The sequence below is a fragment of the Rattus rattus genome, chromosome 16 (genome assembly GCF_011064425.1).
Source record: "Rattus rattus isolate New Zealand chromosome 16, Rrattus_CSIRO_v1, whole genome shotgun sequence".
NCBI classification, from domain to species: domain Eukaryota; kingdom Metazoa; phylum Chordata; class Mammalia; order Rodentia; family Muridae; genus Rattus; species Rattus rattus.
The window spans coordinates 28,884,052-28,900,619 of record NC_046169.1 but is presented as its reverse complement, the minus strand read 5'-3'; the positions used below and the strand labels follow the sequence as shown (position 1 = coordinate 28,900,619).

Sequence of the window (16,568 nt, the reverse complement as noted above, 5' to 3'; positions counted from 1 at the left end):
GTTCTGGGGTGGCTGTGGAGCCTCAGTTTGGGTTTCGGGCAAGCTCGGGTCAGGGCTGGTCATGTTCCCTCAGTGCTAAGCAAACGTTACCAAGAAAAAGCTGAACTTCTGACAGGGGTGAACGCACGCCACAGCCACCCACGCACGCACGCACGTACGCACATGTGCACACGCACACCCCCCATGCCCCTAACTTCAAATAAACAAGCCCCACCCACTCCTCCACATCCAGAATACAGAGGGAGATACGACGAGGTAACAGGGAAAGAGGGGTGGAGGGGAGTTTCCTGATGGAGCACTGACCGCTCCTGGGCCTTGTGACCTGAGGGCGCTCACTGGGCACAGGCATGACCTTCCTCATTTACCTCTGGTCCGGTGTTGAGTGTCATTGGCCATGCCTGGAAACATGTCTTTGAGGACTAACATTTATGGGGGGTGTTTGAGGAGGCACACGTGTGTGTGTGTGTGTGTTACCCTGTGAATCTCTACCCTCACACATACCCAGGTGTCTAGAACCTCATCAAGATTTAGAACATTCTAGAAACATTCATCTTCAACCTGATCAAAGTTTCCTTCTGCCCGAGGCTCAGAAAAGTCCCCAGTATGTTTCTGGGTTTGTGATAGCCAGGATCCCACCCCCACCCCCTCTGCAGGTCCTGTGGTCCTCTGGAAATGTTCTCAAGGGTGTATCTGGCCACCTTACTCCCTGGGCCCAAGGCTCCACACATAAGGAAGGTAGTGAACCCTTGCCCGTTCCTCCAGCCTGGAGTGCAAGTCCTCACAGCTGCCCCTGTGTCACAGTCCCAGCTCAGGTGTCCCTGAGCCATTTATTCCCATGACAGCTTCTTTCCCAGGGGCAACGTCATCATAACCATGGCAGGCAGATGTTCTGAGTCCCAAGCACCACACTGAATGCCTGAAATTTCTGCCACAAACTGCACCTGAGTGTGACACGTTTCTCTCACATTACCCGTCTGCATCTGATTTAGAAAAAGGCCAGGGCTCTGCTGGAACCCCAAATGGAGACTGTAGTGTGAGAGATGCCTGTGGCACCCTGAAGCTCTGGACCCCAAGGCCAGTCCCCAGGCCCACACTGGGTGACGTGCCTCAGCCCCAGCAGTTGGGCAAGTATTACCAGGGTGGACCTAACACCCACCGGAGAAACCCTGATCTCACACCTTGGACGTCCCTCATGTAGGGAGGACTCGAGGCAGTGGAGGCTGGCCTGCTGTGCCATTCTGGGTCCACTGAGGCCAGGGAGAGGGCTCAAATTTGAACTGGCTAAGGCTCCTTGTCACCAAGTCAGTAGTTGGGGAAGGGAGGTCGCTATGCGGACACACGGGAGGGTTACCTGCTCCAGTGATGGCGGGCATGTTGAAGATTTCCGTCCCAGGCTGGCCGATATCTAGAGCAGGGTAACAAGGTGGGTAAGGCCTGAGCTCGCAGGTTCTGGGAGATCTGCACCCGTTAGCTCCCTGTACGGTCTGGGTTGACCGTCTGGCACAACTAGGTACCTGATGCTCCAGGTTTACTCTGGCCGTAGGTCACTACCCTAGGCCTGGGCTAACCTGCAAGGGCTTCTGTAGTCTAACTCCAGAAGGATTTGTCCAAGCCACCCTGGGGAGAGGCTGCTGGTGGGAGGGGACAGTGCAAAGCCCTCACGTGTTGTTTCCCAGTGCATTCTCATAAGCATATGGTCCCTGCGACCCTGAGCTAAGGACAAGGGTTCTTGTCCACCCACATCAGCCGTGGAGAAAGGCGCCATGCCTGCAGCATGAACCTGGAGTAGTGTGCTGTGCTCCTCGTGCCCAGCACAGGGCTGTCTCTACAGGTTCCGCTGAGCACCTACTGTGCGCAGGGCATTACTGAGGTGCTATATGCCGTCGGTACCCACTGGCAGACTATCAGGCCCTTCGACAGGAAGGTTAAGAGCACTCTGTCTCCCAGTGCCTGCTCTGGCCTTGGCTTTTCCTTACTGTATTCAGGCTCATTCCGGTTATGGGTGTTGAGTTTCTTGTTGATCTCCTGCTTCTTCGACTTCACCATGGCGGAGTTGCTCTCGGTCAGCTTACTGAAGAAGGCTGGCGGCTGGCTGGTGTTGCCTGGAGACTTAGAACCCATCCTGCAGGGAGCATGAGAGGCCAGGGTCAGCAGGCTGGGCACTGTGTTTGCCAGCCTTTAGCAACAGGGAGCTCACCACTTGAGCCACAGTGAGGTGCTAAGGACCAACCATTTCCCATCCCAGGCCTGCTGGGATCTGTACTTAGCCCTGGCTTAGGGTGGTTTGTGAGGCTCCTAGGCACACTGTGAATTCCCCCGCCATAGGTCACACCCTCCCTGAGGTCCATGCCCACCCCTACCCACTCTGGTCCCGTTTAGTTCATTCTCCATCAGCAGCAAGTGATAGATAGGACATGACTCGGGCTGGGATGCCAGGCACAGGGTGCCAACACTGAAGCCCCCTGAAAATCTATCAGCCCGCTGAGCTGTGACGAGATTGACGACCTCCGTGCTAGAGGGCTGAGGCCACGGGTGTATGGGGAACCAACACCACCACCTCTAAGCGGGGATTTGTGCCATAGCTACCTGGGCTCCCCCTGCTCCCCGTCCCGGTACAGCAGTGGGTACGCAGCGCTCCGTGCATGTCCTGGCTCAGTCATGCCCTCCGGTGGGGACACAGGTTCAATAGCATCCTCGCTGCTACTCAGGACTGTTTTGCTGGGTTCTGGAGACCTAATGGAGACAGCATCCCAGCTAAGGGTGGGGTTCTACTCCATGAAGATGAACCCCCACTGCCCACAGTGGGGCTCGCGTGTTTCCCTGTGAATGGCCAGACTCTGCATCTGAGGGATGGAGACCCCAGGGGGCTTCTGAGACCTTTCGAACTGACCCAACGCTCATGGGCTTTGGTTTATTTTTGAGTCAGGGTCTTGTGGTGCAGCCCAGGCTGCCCTGCAGTTCACGATCGTCTTGCCTCAGCCTGTCCAGAGGGTATGCCACCACACAGCGCTGCTGGGGTGCTTTGAGCCATGTTGTAAGCCCTGATGAGGCGCCCATGCTAGACTTCGCTGTTACCCAGAGATACCTGTCTACATCTGTGCAGGGTAAGTGTTTGTGTGCATGGGACGGGATAGTAACTCACTTCTCTATCTGCTAAATGGAAGTGGGACATCTGACCCCTAGCTGAGTTGGTATATATAGGACATTCAATTGGCACGTGGGACCCTTGGGTGAGCCACCTTCCTGATTAGACACTTTGTGTCTGTTCTGGGAACGTAGTGAGGCTTTGTATCCCTGCACCTCAGTTTCCCATTAGCCCCACACTGCAAAGCTCACCCCTGCCCCACTGTTTCCAGCACCTGATGCAGACATGAGTACTTCCTCACCTTTTGCCCCCTTCACTGTGGGGGGATCCCCGGGCTGGGGTGCCATGGTCCGGGGGTGGGAGGTAGAGGTCACTGGGTGGGCGGCGGAGATCCAGGACAGGGCAGCTGGCTCCAGGGAAGGAGTAGAGAGGGGCGGGAAGGGGGCCACTGAGCTGCTGTGGGTGGTGGCGTGTGTAGTCCTGTGTAATGACCTCCTGCGGGGAGAGGGCAGTTCAGGACTTTCAGAGTAGGTAGGGCAGAACCCTGATCTGGCTCTTGGTCTCCTGGGTGAGTGTCCCTGGGCAGACCTTATGGTGACCCCCCCAAAGGACTAAGCGTGGTGGCCAGTGCATGTTAGCATCTGTCTGGCTGTGGGATGTGGCTGTCATAGCCACCTGCCTTCCCAATGGCAGGGGCCAGAGATGGGCACTTACACTGATGTGCTGAGCCAAGGTGACCACCCTCTGGTGGCCTTTGATGCCTGGGGCAGTCTGGAGGAGTGGGCTGGATGAGGGCTGGCTCTCCGGCAGTGGCCGCAGATGTGGGAGGTGGGCAGCCTCCCCACTGAGCTTCATGGGGCCTGAGGACACAAGCAGAGCTTGTCAGGGGCTGAGGACAACATGGAGCCGTGCCTCAGTTTCCCCACCTGCTACTCTCCCGGGTGTCACCTGGCTGCTTGTGCCGCAGCTCCCCCTCCAAGTGGCTCTTCTCTAGCTCTTCCAGAGGCTTGGAGAGCCCCTTGTCGTGGGTCAGGCTGGGCGAGCTCACGGGGCTGATGGGCTCTACCCCATCAGGGCTGTAGCCAGCTCCACTGTGGTAACCTGAGACAGGTGAGCTAGGGTCAGAATGTGGGGTGGGCTTGGGAGGAGCCATTCCTCCACAGTCTGGGCCTCAAGATGGAAGGAAATCAGGTCGACCTAAGGGTGGCCAGAGAGGAAGCTCTGCAAGTGAAGGGAGCTCCATTTAGGACTCAGACACACCCAAAGGATTATGGGAGTCTGACTTGGGCAGCGTGGGGCTCAGATAGGGGAGACCGGGAGGTGGTGGTGGAGAAACTGGAGGGAGGGTGTGAATGTGCATGGGGTCAGGGTGTGGTGATGTCAGGCTCAAGCTGAGTGACAATGGGTCCCTAGGTCCAGCCTTGGCCCCGGTCCCACTGCCTCTGATCCAGCCGGAGGCTTCCTTCCCTTAGGGCTGGCTGTAGCTGGTGTGGGAAGAGGAGGTGGGTACCCAGCCGTCCCCCCACCTCACTCCCTGCCTTAACTTCCTCCATGTACAGTGGCGGCACAGTCAACTGGTAGACCCTGCATCCCCACTCCCCAAAACGAAGGTGCAGGTGGTGGCGGGAGATGGGAGGCGCGGTCAGAGTCCAAACCACAGATCCATTCATTAAAGGAAAAAAGCGAAAAATCCAAAAAGAAAAAAGGAGGAAAAAAAAAAAAAAAAAAAAAGAAAAAAGGAAAAAAAAACTCATGATGAAGGATGGGCGAATGAGGGGCCAGTGTGGGCGGAGTCACCACAGCGTGCCGACTGACGAGGATGGCGAGCTCAAAACGAAATACCAAAACCAACCAAAAAAGGGGGAAAAAATTAAAAGCAAAGATCTGAAAATATCTTTAGGCCACAGATGGGGTGGGCAGGCGGCGGGCCGGGTGTCTTACCGTCGCCAGGGGAGTCGATGGCCAGCGAACCTCCTTCTCGCGGCCCCCTTTCGTGAGCAATTTGACGCGTGATTATTGCGTCTATGAACGTGGCCGCTGTCAGGGTGGTCTTACCCAGAGAACGGAGTTCCAATTCCTGGATGGAAAAGGGTTTACTTTGAGTCTTTTCTCGGTGCAGATCTGAGGCCGAGGTGGGCGCCGGCAGGTCCGGACTGGCATGGTGGGGTGCAAGGCTCTTTGCTGGGGTGCGGGCGATGGCTGTGTGGCTGGAGCTGGGGGGTGCTAGGGATCGGGGTTCGGAGCTCTTGCTGGGTGAGGAGGCAGGCTCCCGGGCTGGGGGCTTGGTGAGGAAGGCATGGCCAGCGTCCACACGGGGCCGCTCAGGCCGGGTAACCCGAGAAGTCTCCTTGGGTAACAGGACGGGCTCCATGAGGGTAGGGTAGACCCCTTCAAGGGTGCCACCAAGTGGGCAGTGGGTGGCAGGTGGGAATGTGGCAGCTGGGCGGACAGGTGAAGAGGTGGAGGTGGACCTGAAAAGAAAGAGAAAGGTTCAGGCAGTGCTGGCCAATGAATTCCTACCTCACACCCTCCATGTCCCTGCCTAGACTCTCACTCCCTGAGGCTCCCAGAATAAGTGCTCTCCTGACTGACCTATGCTGTGCTTGGCCCAAAAGCTTTTTACTGAGTCCCTACCAGGTGCCAAGCACCCTCCCAGATGATCAGAATTTGGTAATTAAGGCAAGGGTGCCGGAGCTCCTGAGAAGACAGCAACAGAGGCAGCCATCCTCGCCCGAGGGCATCCGCTGCCACACGACCATCTAGATGTAAGCATGCGGAGTGGAAGGCAGGAAGCTCAAGCAGGGCCAGTAGGAGGCACTCCCAGAAGGTGGAATGCGGGCCCTCTCAGAAGTGAGGAGCGTGTGAGCCAGGAAGCACAGGACCGACACAGGCAGAAGCCCGGCATCCCAATACGAGCACTGTGGGCAGCTATGGGCAGCATCAGCCCTGTGGCCACACATTAAGCTCTCTGTTCCCTTTTTCCTTTTTTTTTTTTTTTTTTTTCAGAGCTGGGGACCGAACCCAGGGCCTTGCGCTTGCTAGGCAAGCGCTCTACCACTGAGCTAAATCCCCAACCCCTCTGTTCCCTTTTTTCAAGTTGGTACTCCTGGGCCTTATACACTAGGGACTACCGACTGACTCCTGCACCTATCCCATCACCCACCACCTGCATTCTGTCCATTTGTCCATCTGTCTGTCCATTTGTCCGTCTGTCCGTCCATCCATCCATCCATCCATCCATCCATCCATCCATCCATCCGACTGCCCAGCCACCCAACCACACATCTGCCTACCCTCCCTCCCACCCATGGACACATCCACGTTATCTGTCCGTATCCATCCAGTCAACCCCCCCCCCACCTTCCTATACCGGTCGACCTACTTATCCATCTACCCACTGACACATGTACCATCCAGCTGCCCGTCATCCACCATTCATCTGTGTCTGCCTACCTGTCCATCCAGCTGTTCATCCACTCATCCACCTATCCGATCCACCCATTCATCCGCCGCCCATCAACTTGCTGTGTACTCATATATGCGTCCGTCCATCTGTCCATTCATCCATCAGTCCATCCATCTACTCATCCATCTGTCTGCCTGTCCATCCATCCATCCACCTACCCATCTACCCATCCACCCATCCATCCATCCATCCATCCATCCATCCGTCCGTCCATCCATCTACTCGTCCATCTGTCTGCCTGTCCATCCGTCCATCCATCCACCTACCCATCCATCAGTCCATCCATCAGTCCATCCATCCATCTACTCGTCCATCTGTCTGCCTGTCCATCCGTCCATCCATCCACCTACCCATCCATCCGTCCATCCATCCATCCATCCGCCCACGGTCATTGCCTGGTTATCTGCATCTATCTCCCGTCCCTCTCCCCTGGGCCATGCTCCACCTGCTGACAAGCCACCCATCTCCACTCTCATAATCTCTCTCACTCTCCCCCTTCCGATCCTGCCATCTGCTCCATTCCCTACCCATCTGCCCACCTCCACTCCCCTCCCACTCAGCAAATCCATCTTCGTACCCTCCCCCCAGGCTTGTTCCCCCCGGTGCCAACCTGGCCCACCTCAGGACCGTGGGCGTGCCGGGTTCCACGGAGGTGACCACGCCCTTCATGCTCGTGTTGTGCAGCACACTGGGCCTCTGCTGCAAGGCGTCCTGGGTCCGGGGGGAGATGGGCGAGTGCTGGTGGGTGTGGGAGGCGGGGCGGCTGCTGCCCCCAGCCCCGCTGCTCTGCTCCGTACCTGGTGACAGGCCGCCGAGTCAGGGGGCAGGCCCAGGTGGCCCATGAGGACCTGGGGGTGGGGCGGGGTCTGGGGTGCCCTACCAGGTCTCCAGATGGGTGCATGCTCCACTGTAGTGGTGGACGTGAGGATGGACTTGTCTCGTTCTCGCTCTCGTTCCCGTTCCCGCTCCGATGATGACGTGGCAGTTGGTTTAGCTAGGTGAGTGGGGCCTCCTGGAAACCCCAAGGCCAGAGCGTGAGCCAGAGCCCAGTGGGCCAGAACTTACCTGCAGGGCACAGGCGGTGAGGCACAGACCCCACCCAGCCATTTGGCAGGCGCACCTGGGGACAGTGGTGAACTGCTGTGACGGCTGCTGAAGGGTGGAGGCGCGGTGGGGAGGTAGGCAAGGCGGTCGATGGCGGTGGCAGGGGTGCCTGGAGTTGGCGGCACCAGCACGGGCAGGTGTGGCACTTGGGACAGGTCGATAATGCCTGCAGGGGTGAGGGTGGGATGTCAGCCGTAGGTGCCTGACGTCCTGTCCCCAAGGGTGCAGGCCTGAGACCTTTCACCTGCACTACCCCTCCTGGGTGCCAGGAGTGGCCCCAGGCCCCTTTCTCAAGGCTATGACGTGTAGCATCTCTCAAACAACATCTTTTGACCCAAAACACTGCCTTCCCACAGTACCAGCTCCTTGCATTGGGCTCCCATCCTCTAAAACCCCCAGAGTGGCTTCCGCATCACTAACTGGGGCCACAAGGTTATCTCTGAACAGTGAGGCAACGTGACCCAGGCTGTTCACAGGAAGTCAGTGTTTTGACAAGCCGCATGCTCTCATTCCTTTCTTTTCAGTCATTTGTATAGAGATGGACTCATATAGCCCAGGCTGGCCTCAAAATTTATGTAGCTGAGGCTGGCCTTGCACCTTCCTTGTACTTAAGAGTATAGGCGTGCAATGCCACATCCAGCCTGTATTTTGCTCTCTTGGATGACAGAAGATACCCCATACCAAGGTTTCAGAACAACACGCAAAGACCCATGGTGCACGGTGGCAAGAGTGTCTACTAAGCACAGTTCTAGATGTGAACAGATACAAGCGGCCCCGTCTGCCCTTCCCCCAAGGAGCCAGCACGCACCCCTAGTCCTCCCAGCCAACTGTGCCCCTCCGCCCAGCTGCAGTGCACACGTGTGCACTCTTCTTTTGCATACTACAGCGCAGGACAAGTCCCTGCTGATGCGCACAGCCCCAGGCAACTCACCACGCGGGCCAGCGGCATAATTAAGGGCCAGCGAGGACTCTCGAGGCGACAGACCCCTCAGCATATCGGCGCGCTGGGCCATGGCAGAGGCTGCGTTGTGGTGCATCTGCTGCGAGGTGATGTAGTCATTGATGATGGTCTGGCGGTTCTCCAGGGCCGCCGTGTCAGGGTAGCCACGGATGAGGTAAGGCGGGTACAGGTGTGGGTAGGTGGGGCTGGGGGCCAAGTGCCGGGGCAGGTAGTAGGCTGCGGCTGCTGGGGAGGGAGGGAGGGAAGGAGGGTCAGGTGGCCCATGCCTTATCTTCACGTTCCTCACTTCTGCCACAACAGCTTCTTCTCCTTGTACACCCACATGCCTCCCCAATGCACACACAGAGCTTAAGACTCGCTCCCTCATCATGTGGGGGGGCCTGCTTTTAATGTTTTCGGAAGTGCCCCCCAATATAATGCATCGAAATACAGGCCCTAACACCTTCACAAAGGAGCCTTTAAAAAGGTTCCACATCACGGCACTCACTGCAGCCCCTTGTTTACTGCACTTGCAAGGGACAGATGAGTCCTACAGGCATAGAAGCCCACTGAGAAACACCGTCCCAAGCCCAAACCCTAGAACCTGCCCTGGGTTAACCAGCTGGTGATCTCAGCACTAAGCCATACCCCAACTCTCCAGACCCCGAGTGCCCACCCAAGGAAGCAGAATCAATAAGCTCCACATGTACAGGCCCAGGGCACCCACCTGCTTCCAGAGGGATCCCTCGGGGTATGGAGGTGGGGTCAAAGGCCAATGGGATGTGGCCACGGTATAGGTCCACACCAGTCACACCCCGGAGCAAGTGCTCATAGGGGGAGATGGGGTGGGGGTGGTGCTCGGGCACAGTGCTGTGTGGGGACTTGGCAATCTCCCGGGGTGTCGAGGTCAGCTTCCGGTCCTGGGACGCCTTGCTGGAGAGGAGGCTGCCTGTGGGGACAGGTCACAGTGGCCTCAGCCTCAACAGGGCCACCAGGCTGAGCTGTCACAAGCCCCAGAGCCTCTTGCCTCTCTGCTCCTGGCTCCTTGTGAAAGCATTCATTTACTCCCCAGTCACCACTGCCCTATTCATTCCAGTCTGACTTAAATCATGGGCTGGCAGTTCCCATGAGGAGAAGAGGGAGCACCCTGAGAGCAAAGCAGGCAAGAACCCTGAGCTCCAAAGAGCCATTGTTCCAGATAGGAGATGAACCCCAAGGTAGGAAGTGCATGGGCTTCAGAGAGAGAGAGAGAAATGTTTGAGGATCTCAGTGCTCTGGGAAGGGCTCCCTCATACAATGAATTAAAACACTGGTCTGACACCCTAACACAATCCTGGCCCGGATGTGGCTGGAACTGGTTGGAGGTGGCCATAGCCTCTCCAGGCCCTGACATCTGGTGGCGTGGGGTATACAGGGGTTGGCTAGAAGCAAAACCAAAGGTGGAGCCTTCGGCATAGAGGGCCAGCACACGGAAAGGCTGCATGTGTGGGAGGATCGGAGAAAGAGCGGAGGTCAGGAATGCGAGAGAATCAGAGGCAAGTAGGATGCGGCGGTCACATCACAGGCAGGCGCTTCAGACCAGCAGCGCTCCTGGAGAGGTGAAGCCTGCTTCATTTAAACTATTGTTTTTGTGTGTACATGTGTGCACAGGAATGTAGGGAAGAGTGTGCTGTGATATGAGTGTGCATATGCGTGTGTATAAAACAGATAGAGAGACAGAGGTGTCATCCACTTTCCGCCATGTTTGAGACCTGGACTCATGGCCTGTAACCTTTAGGAGATTTCTGTCTTAGCCTTTGTCTCACTGTGAAGCATGAAAATTACAGATGTGTATGAGTGTGCCTGGCTTATGTGGGTGCCGGGGATTTGAACTCTGAATCTCATGCTGGTACAGCAAGACTTTAGCTACTGAGCCCTCTCCTCAGCCTTGATTTGAATTATTTAAAAAACATTTGGTAAGGGGGAATGACGGGGGTGTGATGAGGGGGGCGGGGGCAGGGGCGTGGCTCTGTATGCAGTGTGTTGGCAGGGCAGCAGACAGACTGGCGGCGGCAAGAGGTATTTACCCTGTGGAACATGAGCTGTCCCCTCCCCACAGCTGGCAGCCCAGGGGAGCCTCACCTTCCTGAAGGCGTGGCGTGGGCTCCCTAGTAGTCACAGGTGAGCCTCGGGGCAGGTGGCTGGTGAAGGGTGCCCCGTGGTCCTCGTAGGCCAGTGGGCTTTGCCGGGGCTTGCCTAGCTCAGGCACGACCACTGGGGCCCCGCGTGTGATGGAGCCCCCTGCACCACTACTGGTCCCTGACCGGCTCTTCAGACTCTCTTCATAGCAGGCGCGCTCTAGTGCCCGGGCATCAGCCATTATGTCCAGTGGGTGCAGGGCAGGAAAAGGCCGGCCGGGGCTGCCGATGATGGAGCGCACGTCGTGTTTCTTGGAGCCACTGGAGGGCGCCCCGGAGTCGTACTGAGTGGGGTCCCCTGGGGAGAGGGTCCAGGTCTGTATGTGGCTGGCCAGATGCTGTTCTCCCTGTATGTCTGCACAGGATGGGGCATCTCTAACCCCTTGAGCAAGACAGATGTCAGAGGCTAGATACCCCGCTCACTTCAGCCTGACTATACGTCCAGAGACCCCCCTACTGGTCGAGGGGTACCAGAGCGTGGCTAACTACAGGTCAATACGACCTTCCTCACCCAGTGTGGCCCCCGACATCCTGCAGCACTATGGATTCCATATCACATGCATCTGCTGTCACCCCAGCTCTGGCTCCGGGTCCCAGGCTGGAGTTACACATTTCCTGTTGGCTCTCAGAGGACACCACGGAGACGGGAATTATTGGACATCTTGGAGAGGATCCCACAGGGATCCAGGCTGGGGACAGTGAGCACAGCTAGGTCCCAGATCTCAATTTCACTCAATGTTTGTGTTGTCATTAAATTGTAAAACTTTGGTGATCGGCATTAAGCCAGAGTACAGCTTTGTAGCCTAGGCTAGCCTCAAATTTACAATCTTCCTGACTCCGCCTCCCAAGTGCTGGGCCCAAATGAGGAGCAGCACCTAAGTTTTCAAAAGAATACCCTAGAATCATTCTGGTCCATCACTGTGTGTCCCTGGCTCAGGTGACAGACAGCCTTCCCTAGGTGCCTTGTCTGGCTGTTTTGTCTTTCTTTTCCATCAAGCCATGACCAAGGTAGGGGACAGTGGCTCTAGTCTTGACACACAACATGCAGGTAGCAATGTGGGGAGCAGCCAAGTGACCAAAAGACTTTGGTTTCACAAGCCCTGTCAGTGACCAGAGCAAGCCGCTGACCTCTCTGGGCCTTAGTTTATAACCCAATGCAATGAGGGCAGCATTAGAACTCCCTCAGGCTTGCCCAAGCCCCGGCCCCTCCTTTGTGCTCCTCGTACCTGGGTGATGGAACCCTCCTTCAGAGGCCGTGGTGCCAGGGGCAGCTCGGGCGTGCGGCGCAGCTCCTCTCGCGGGATCTCATGGATAGAGCGGCCCGCCTCCTTCACAGTCGCTACCACACCCTCGTGAGTTGGCTTCAGCTTCAGGGGACCCAGAGGGTCGAGGGGCCGGGTCTTGTAGGTCTCAGTCAGGTCCCGAGGTGGCGGTGGGGGCGGTGGCGTGCCTTCTCGCTTCAAGAGCTTGGCCTCCCTACGTAAGTAGTCCTCCTGGGCCTCCACATATGACCTCGGGATGCCTGCCGGGCAAACATCATTGGCTCTCCACTGCCTTGCCTGGCTCAGCCTGGGTCAGCACAAATCCTCCCTTCCTGTGGGACCTTGGGTATGCGAACTGACTTTTCTAAGCCTGTTTCTTCATATGACGTGAGGACGCTAAGTGAAACCACATTGCTCAGTTTACCACAAAGGCATGAGCTAAAGACACATTCAATCTGGACCCCCTCTCAATCACTAGCAAGGCATGCAGCATGGGCTTTGGAATGAGCGCCAAGTACAGAGTAGTCACTCCACCTATAAGACACGGACGGGAAGTTCACCCTCGGTTTCCAACCCCTTAGCTGGTTTTGGCGTGGGGGTGGAATTACACACCGTAAGAGGGATATACCTTGCGTGATGGAGCCTCGGATGTGATGCTGCTCCTTGAGGTGGGGGCTGTGCTGCTCAGGGATGGCACGGCCCATGAGTCCTGGGGAGAGCAGGGATAGTGTCACTGTATGGTGTCCAGGAGGGCTGGACTCTACCACCAACAGTCTCTGTCGTGACTTACAACCCAGCAAGCAAGTGCCCCGTTTCCCTGGGCCGCATTTTGCACTGGGTTGTGCCTCAGTTTCTCTACTTGTTAATATTGAGCCAACTACTGACTGGCTCCCTCCAGGCATGTCAAGGGGCCACCCTCCCTTTCCACTCTGACCTGGGTGCCTGGGGTCTCCTGGGATGGTGCTTGGCCCCGGTAAGCTACTACAGTGAGACACTTACCCTCGATGCTGGCTGAGGTGATGGTCCTGCCCACACGGCCCTCCATCATGTCATAGGTGCGTTTAGGGGCGGCAGTCTCGTGGGGTGGGCCTGAGCTGCTCCTCCCATCCTCCTTGGAGCACTGTGACACCGATAGACCACCTGAGGGCCAGAAAAAGCACATGGTGTGGGGTGGCAGCAAGGTGCAGACACCACAGGCATGGAGTTAGGCAAACAGGCAGAGCTGAAAGGAGGCCCTGCCCCCACAGATGGGACCCTCAAACCAGCTCAACTGGGAGCTGCTCTTGGCAGAAAGTGCCAGGCATGCCTGCCACTGCTGTGTAGGTGGGTGTATGTGTGTCTGTGCCCATGGGTGTATATGCACACTAACGAAGATGTCAACACGGTCTGAGTCTGCAGAGAGGCCCCCACAAGCGCCTGCAGGTCTGCATGTACACAAGGGATGTGTGAGCACCGGGTCCAAGGACCATGTGAAGCCTCAGCGTGTCGGGGACAGAGTGGCATTGCTATCCCCAATGACTTGGATGCTCTGGCTATGGGAGATTGCGAAGAAAGGGCTGGCAGCTGGGGCTGGGCCTGACGGTGGGCGATACTCTGAACTGCTTCAGACCCACTGGGTCCCAAAGAGACGAACAGGACACCCAGTCTCCACCAAGACAGGCTGTAAAGTTACAACCTGAGACTCTAGAGGCTCCCACCCTGTGACTCAGGGCTCTGGCCAGGACCTCTGATCACCTGCTCTCCTCGCTCTTGGGTCTGTCACCTGGACATGCAGCCGGCACCAGGGTCAGCTGTAGCCCTTGTCCTTAAGACTGTACTTTATTGTCAGGTGCCAAAGCCCATGGGGCCACTTGTGACCTCTAGGACCAGGGGGCTGTGAGACTCTGGCAGCCCCCAGGCCTGCAGCAGTCATGGCAGCAGTGTTGATGTGGGTGCTTGGCTACTGGGAGACGCATCCCAGGTGTGGGTTCCTCAACTTTTAGGCAGCCCTGGCTCCTTTTCTAGCCAGAGAGAAGGGTGTCGTGGCTCTACCACAGCCCTTCCCTGTCACGGCACTTAAAGATTTCCCCAGCTTCCCAGCCTCTGTAGGGAAGCCACCAAGGCCAGCCCTGACCCCTTCTGGGCTGTATGCCTGCAGGACAGGAAGTCACTCCTTGCCTGCTCCCTGGAGTCCCTTCAGCTCTGCCTGGCTCTAAAGACACCTTTTATAGATCCCACGGCTTCCTCCCTAACAAGGGCTGCCTTGTCTCACCAGGGCCAGGATGGTACCCTCATAGAAGGGCACTGAATGTGACTACGTCCATCTCCCCGTTTCCCTATCTCTAAGGTGGCAGGCAGGGCCTAGGCCCAGTCCTCAACCTGCTGAGGCTACCACAACACCAACCCAAAGGCCCCGGGCTGCTTTCTGCTCTGCCAAAGGACCTTCCCCTCTCAGCAAAGTGTATACACACCACAACTGCTGTTACAGTCTGGCTTTCCTGACTCCTTATCAACAAGGGGTTTCCAACACACTCCCTGCAGGGGCATCCTGACCCGGCAGGGAGGTACTGTCTGACATGTCCCTGGGAGCCCCAGCCTAGCAAGGGGACTGCTCTCGGTAGTCTTGCTATGTCTGTCTTGAGAAAAGACATCCTGAGAACAGAAAGCAAGGGGACAGCAGGAGCCACCCCACCTGACTGCCAGTGCCTCATGGTCTCTGTCCTCTGTACCCACCTTCATAGGACAGGACATGGCCTTTCTTGCCCTCATAGATGACATGGCCCTTGGGCAGGGTATCCTCTCGTGCCCGGTCAAGGCGACTTGGGCTGTCCTCACCGACGATCCTGCTGATGGTACCCTTGTAGAGGACGTCTGCTGGCGTGCCCTATAGGGGTAGAGTGGGTGACTCCTGACACATCACCTGCTCCCCAACCCCACAAGGTATACACAGCCACACATGTGTAACTCCCCCCGCACCATTGCCACTGTCACTCATCCTGGCTTCCTAGTGTCAGCACTGCTGCCAACACCCTCTCTCACTTGTACCCTCCCAGAGACGCTATCGGGAATACTGTTCCATAGAGACAAGGTCTCTGGCAATATAGGTCAGGTTAGCCTGGAACTCACCATCCTCCTTCCTGCCTGAGCCTTCCAAGAGCTGGGACTGCTGTCCCGAGCCACCAAACCACAGGGAAACTGAGGCAGAGAGCAGTCAGTCACCCAGGCACCTCCTCCTGGTCTGCAATCACTAGCTGACTCACGCCCTTCCATCTCTGTCCACTATAACCACCAAACGCACCCTTAAATGCCCCCGATGTCCCCGGGGCAGGTCGGGCCAACTAAGAAACACTGATTTAGAGGGGGTAAGCTCCCCACCCCAGGAGTTCTCAAACCAACGGCATGCGGTTTTGTGGGATTGTATTCACTTAGGTGACCTCTGTGAACGGGAGTGTGGCCATTAGTACAGCTTCTGAGACAGCCCATGGGGGATAAAAGGCAGGATCACCCCAAGTTGCTAACTGCTGTTAATAACAAGTCACCCTGCTTTCCTGAGAATCAGTCGGCACGTATCCATGCTATGAGGACTCTAACTTGGCTCTGAGGCCCCCAAATCCTGAGTTCTCTCTTCATTTATGACCTCAGGAACACATTCAGTGATGTTTGTCTCCCGTGGGACTTGTTCTGTTGGGTGGTTCCCGAGGGGCATGCATGGACAGTATGGGGTGATTTCTGGGCGTTGGGAAATGCCTTCTCAAGTGGCCGATAGCTGCTTGCTAGGCCAGGTACACGGTGAGAAAAGTCAGGCAGGCTCCAGATGAAAAAGGGTATTGATGTTTGGAGGCCCCAAGCTTAGAGGGGCCTCTGACAACCGAAATACAGCCAGGCCATGGTTCTGCTCCGTATAACTCACTGGACAAAACCAAAGAGCACGGGGAGCCCCAGGGGCCCAGCCACAGTCCGCTCCAAGGCCTGAGTGTAATCCTGGGAGCTGAGTGGGACATGGGCTCCGTGGCCTTGGGTTCCAGGGCGGTCAGGCAACAGTGGGATGTGTGGTCTCCACCTGCTAGCCGTGTCACATCAATGCCTGGGTCATCATCCCACACAGATAGGCCCCAGAGCGCTGACCTCACTCTCCACAAGCCCTAACCAGGGGAAAGGGATTCTCAGCCTGTGAGCCGGCATCCCTGAGCCCTGCGAAGCTCTGTGTGCAAACCTGGCACTCGGAGTACCTATCCTGGAAAGAACATTTCTGTCACAGGGAAAACTGAGTCAGGGAGGGCTACGGGCACTGCCAGAAGGGCATGACTGAATTTTTGCCTCCAGCTTCTGCGCTTTGCCTTTGAAAGCCCAAGATTACCAGAGACTTCAGGGGAAGCCTGCGGCATGAACGGACATTTGTCCCCTACAGTGAGTCAAAAGGACCCTGTGGTGGGTGGTCCCGTGACTGGAAGTTCGCTGGGCTGTATGCTTGGCCACACACCGTGGGTACTAAGCCTGGTACCCACCACTGGCTCATGCCTACCGACTGGTGATTTGTCAAGAGCCAGCTGCCACC

General features: G+C 56.9%; 1 protein-coding gene across 1 annotated transcript in view; it reads right to left on the bottom strand.

Annotated features, from left to right (window-relative positions):
- Positions 1–16,568, bottom strand: part of Ncor2 (nuclear receptor corepressor 2) — a 108,319-nt gene that overhangs the window by 4,225 nt on the left and 87,526 nt on the right. Inside the window, exons 28-45 of the mRNA XM_032887252.1 lie at positions 14,747–14,897; positions 13,034–13,174; positions 12,663–12,743; positions 11,999–12,294; position 11,668; positions 10,717–11,070; positions 9,323–9,544; positions 8,587–8,841; positions 7,672–7,821; positions 7,432–7,563; positions 7,171–7,348; positions 5,141–5,556; positions 4,034–4,186; positions 3,800–3,945; positions 3,387–3,580; positions 2,587–2,733; positions 1,977–2,122; positions 1,352–1,405 (exon numbers count right to left, since the gene is read on the bottom strand). Coding sequence (XP_032743143.1) covers positions 1,352–1,405; positions 1,977–2,122; positions 2,587–2,733; positions 3,387–3,580; positions 3,800–3,945; positions 4,034–4,186; positions 5,141–5,556; positions 7,171–7,348; positions 7,432–7,563; positions 7,672–7,821; positions 8,587–8,841; positions 9,323–9,544; positions 10,717–11,070; position 11,668; positions 11,999–12,294; positions 12,663–12,743; positions 13,034–13,174; positions 14,747–14,897 — 3,217 coding nt within the window. The remainder of the gene's footprint in view (positions 1–1,351; positions 1,406–1,976; positions 2,123–2,586; positions 2,734–3,386; positions 3,581–3,799; positions 3,946–4,033; positions 4,187–5,140; positions 5,557–7,170; positions 7,349–7,431; positions 7,564–7,671; positions 7,822–8,586; positions 8,842–9,322; positions 9,545–10,716; positions 11,071–11,667; positions 11,669–11,998; positions 12,295–12,662; positions 12,744–13,033; positions 13,175–14,746; positions 14,898–16,568) is intronic.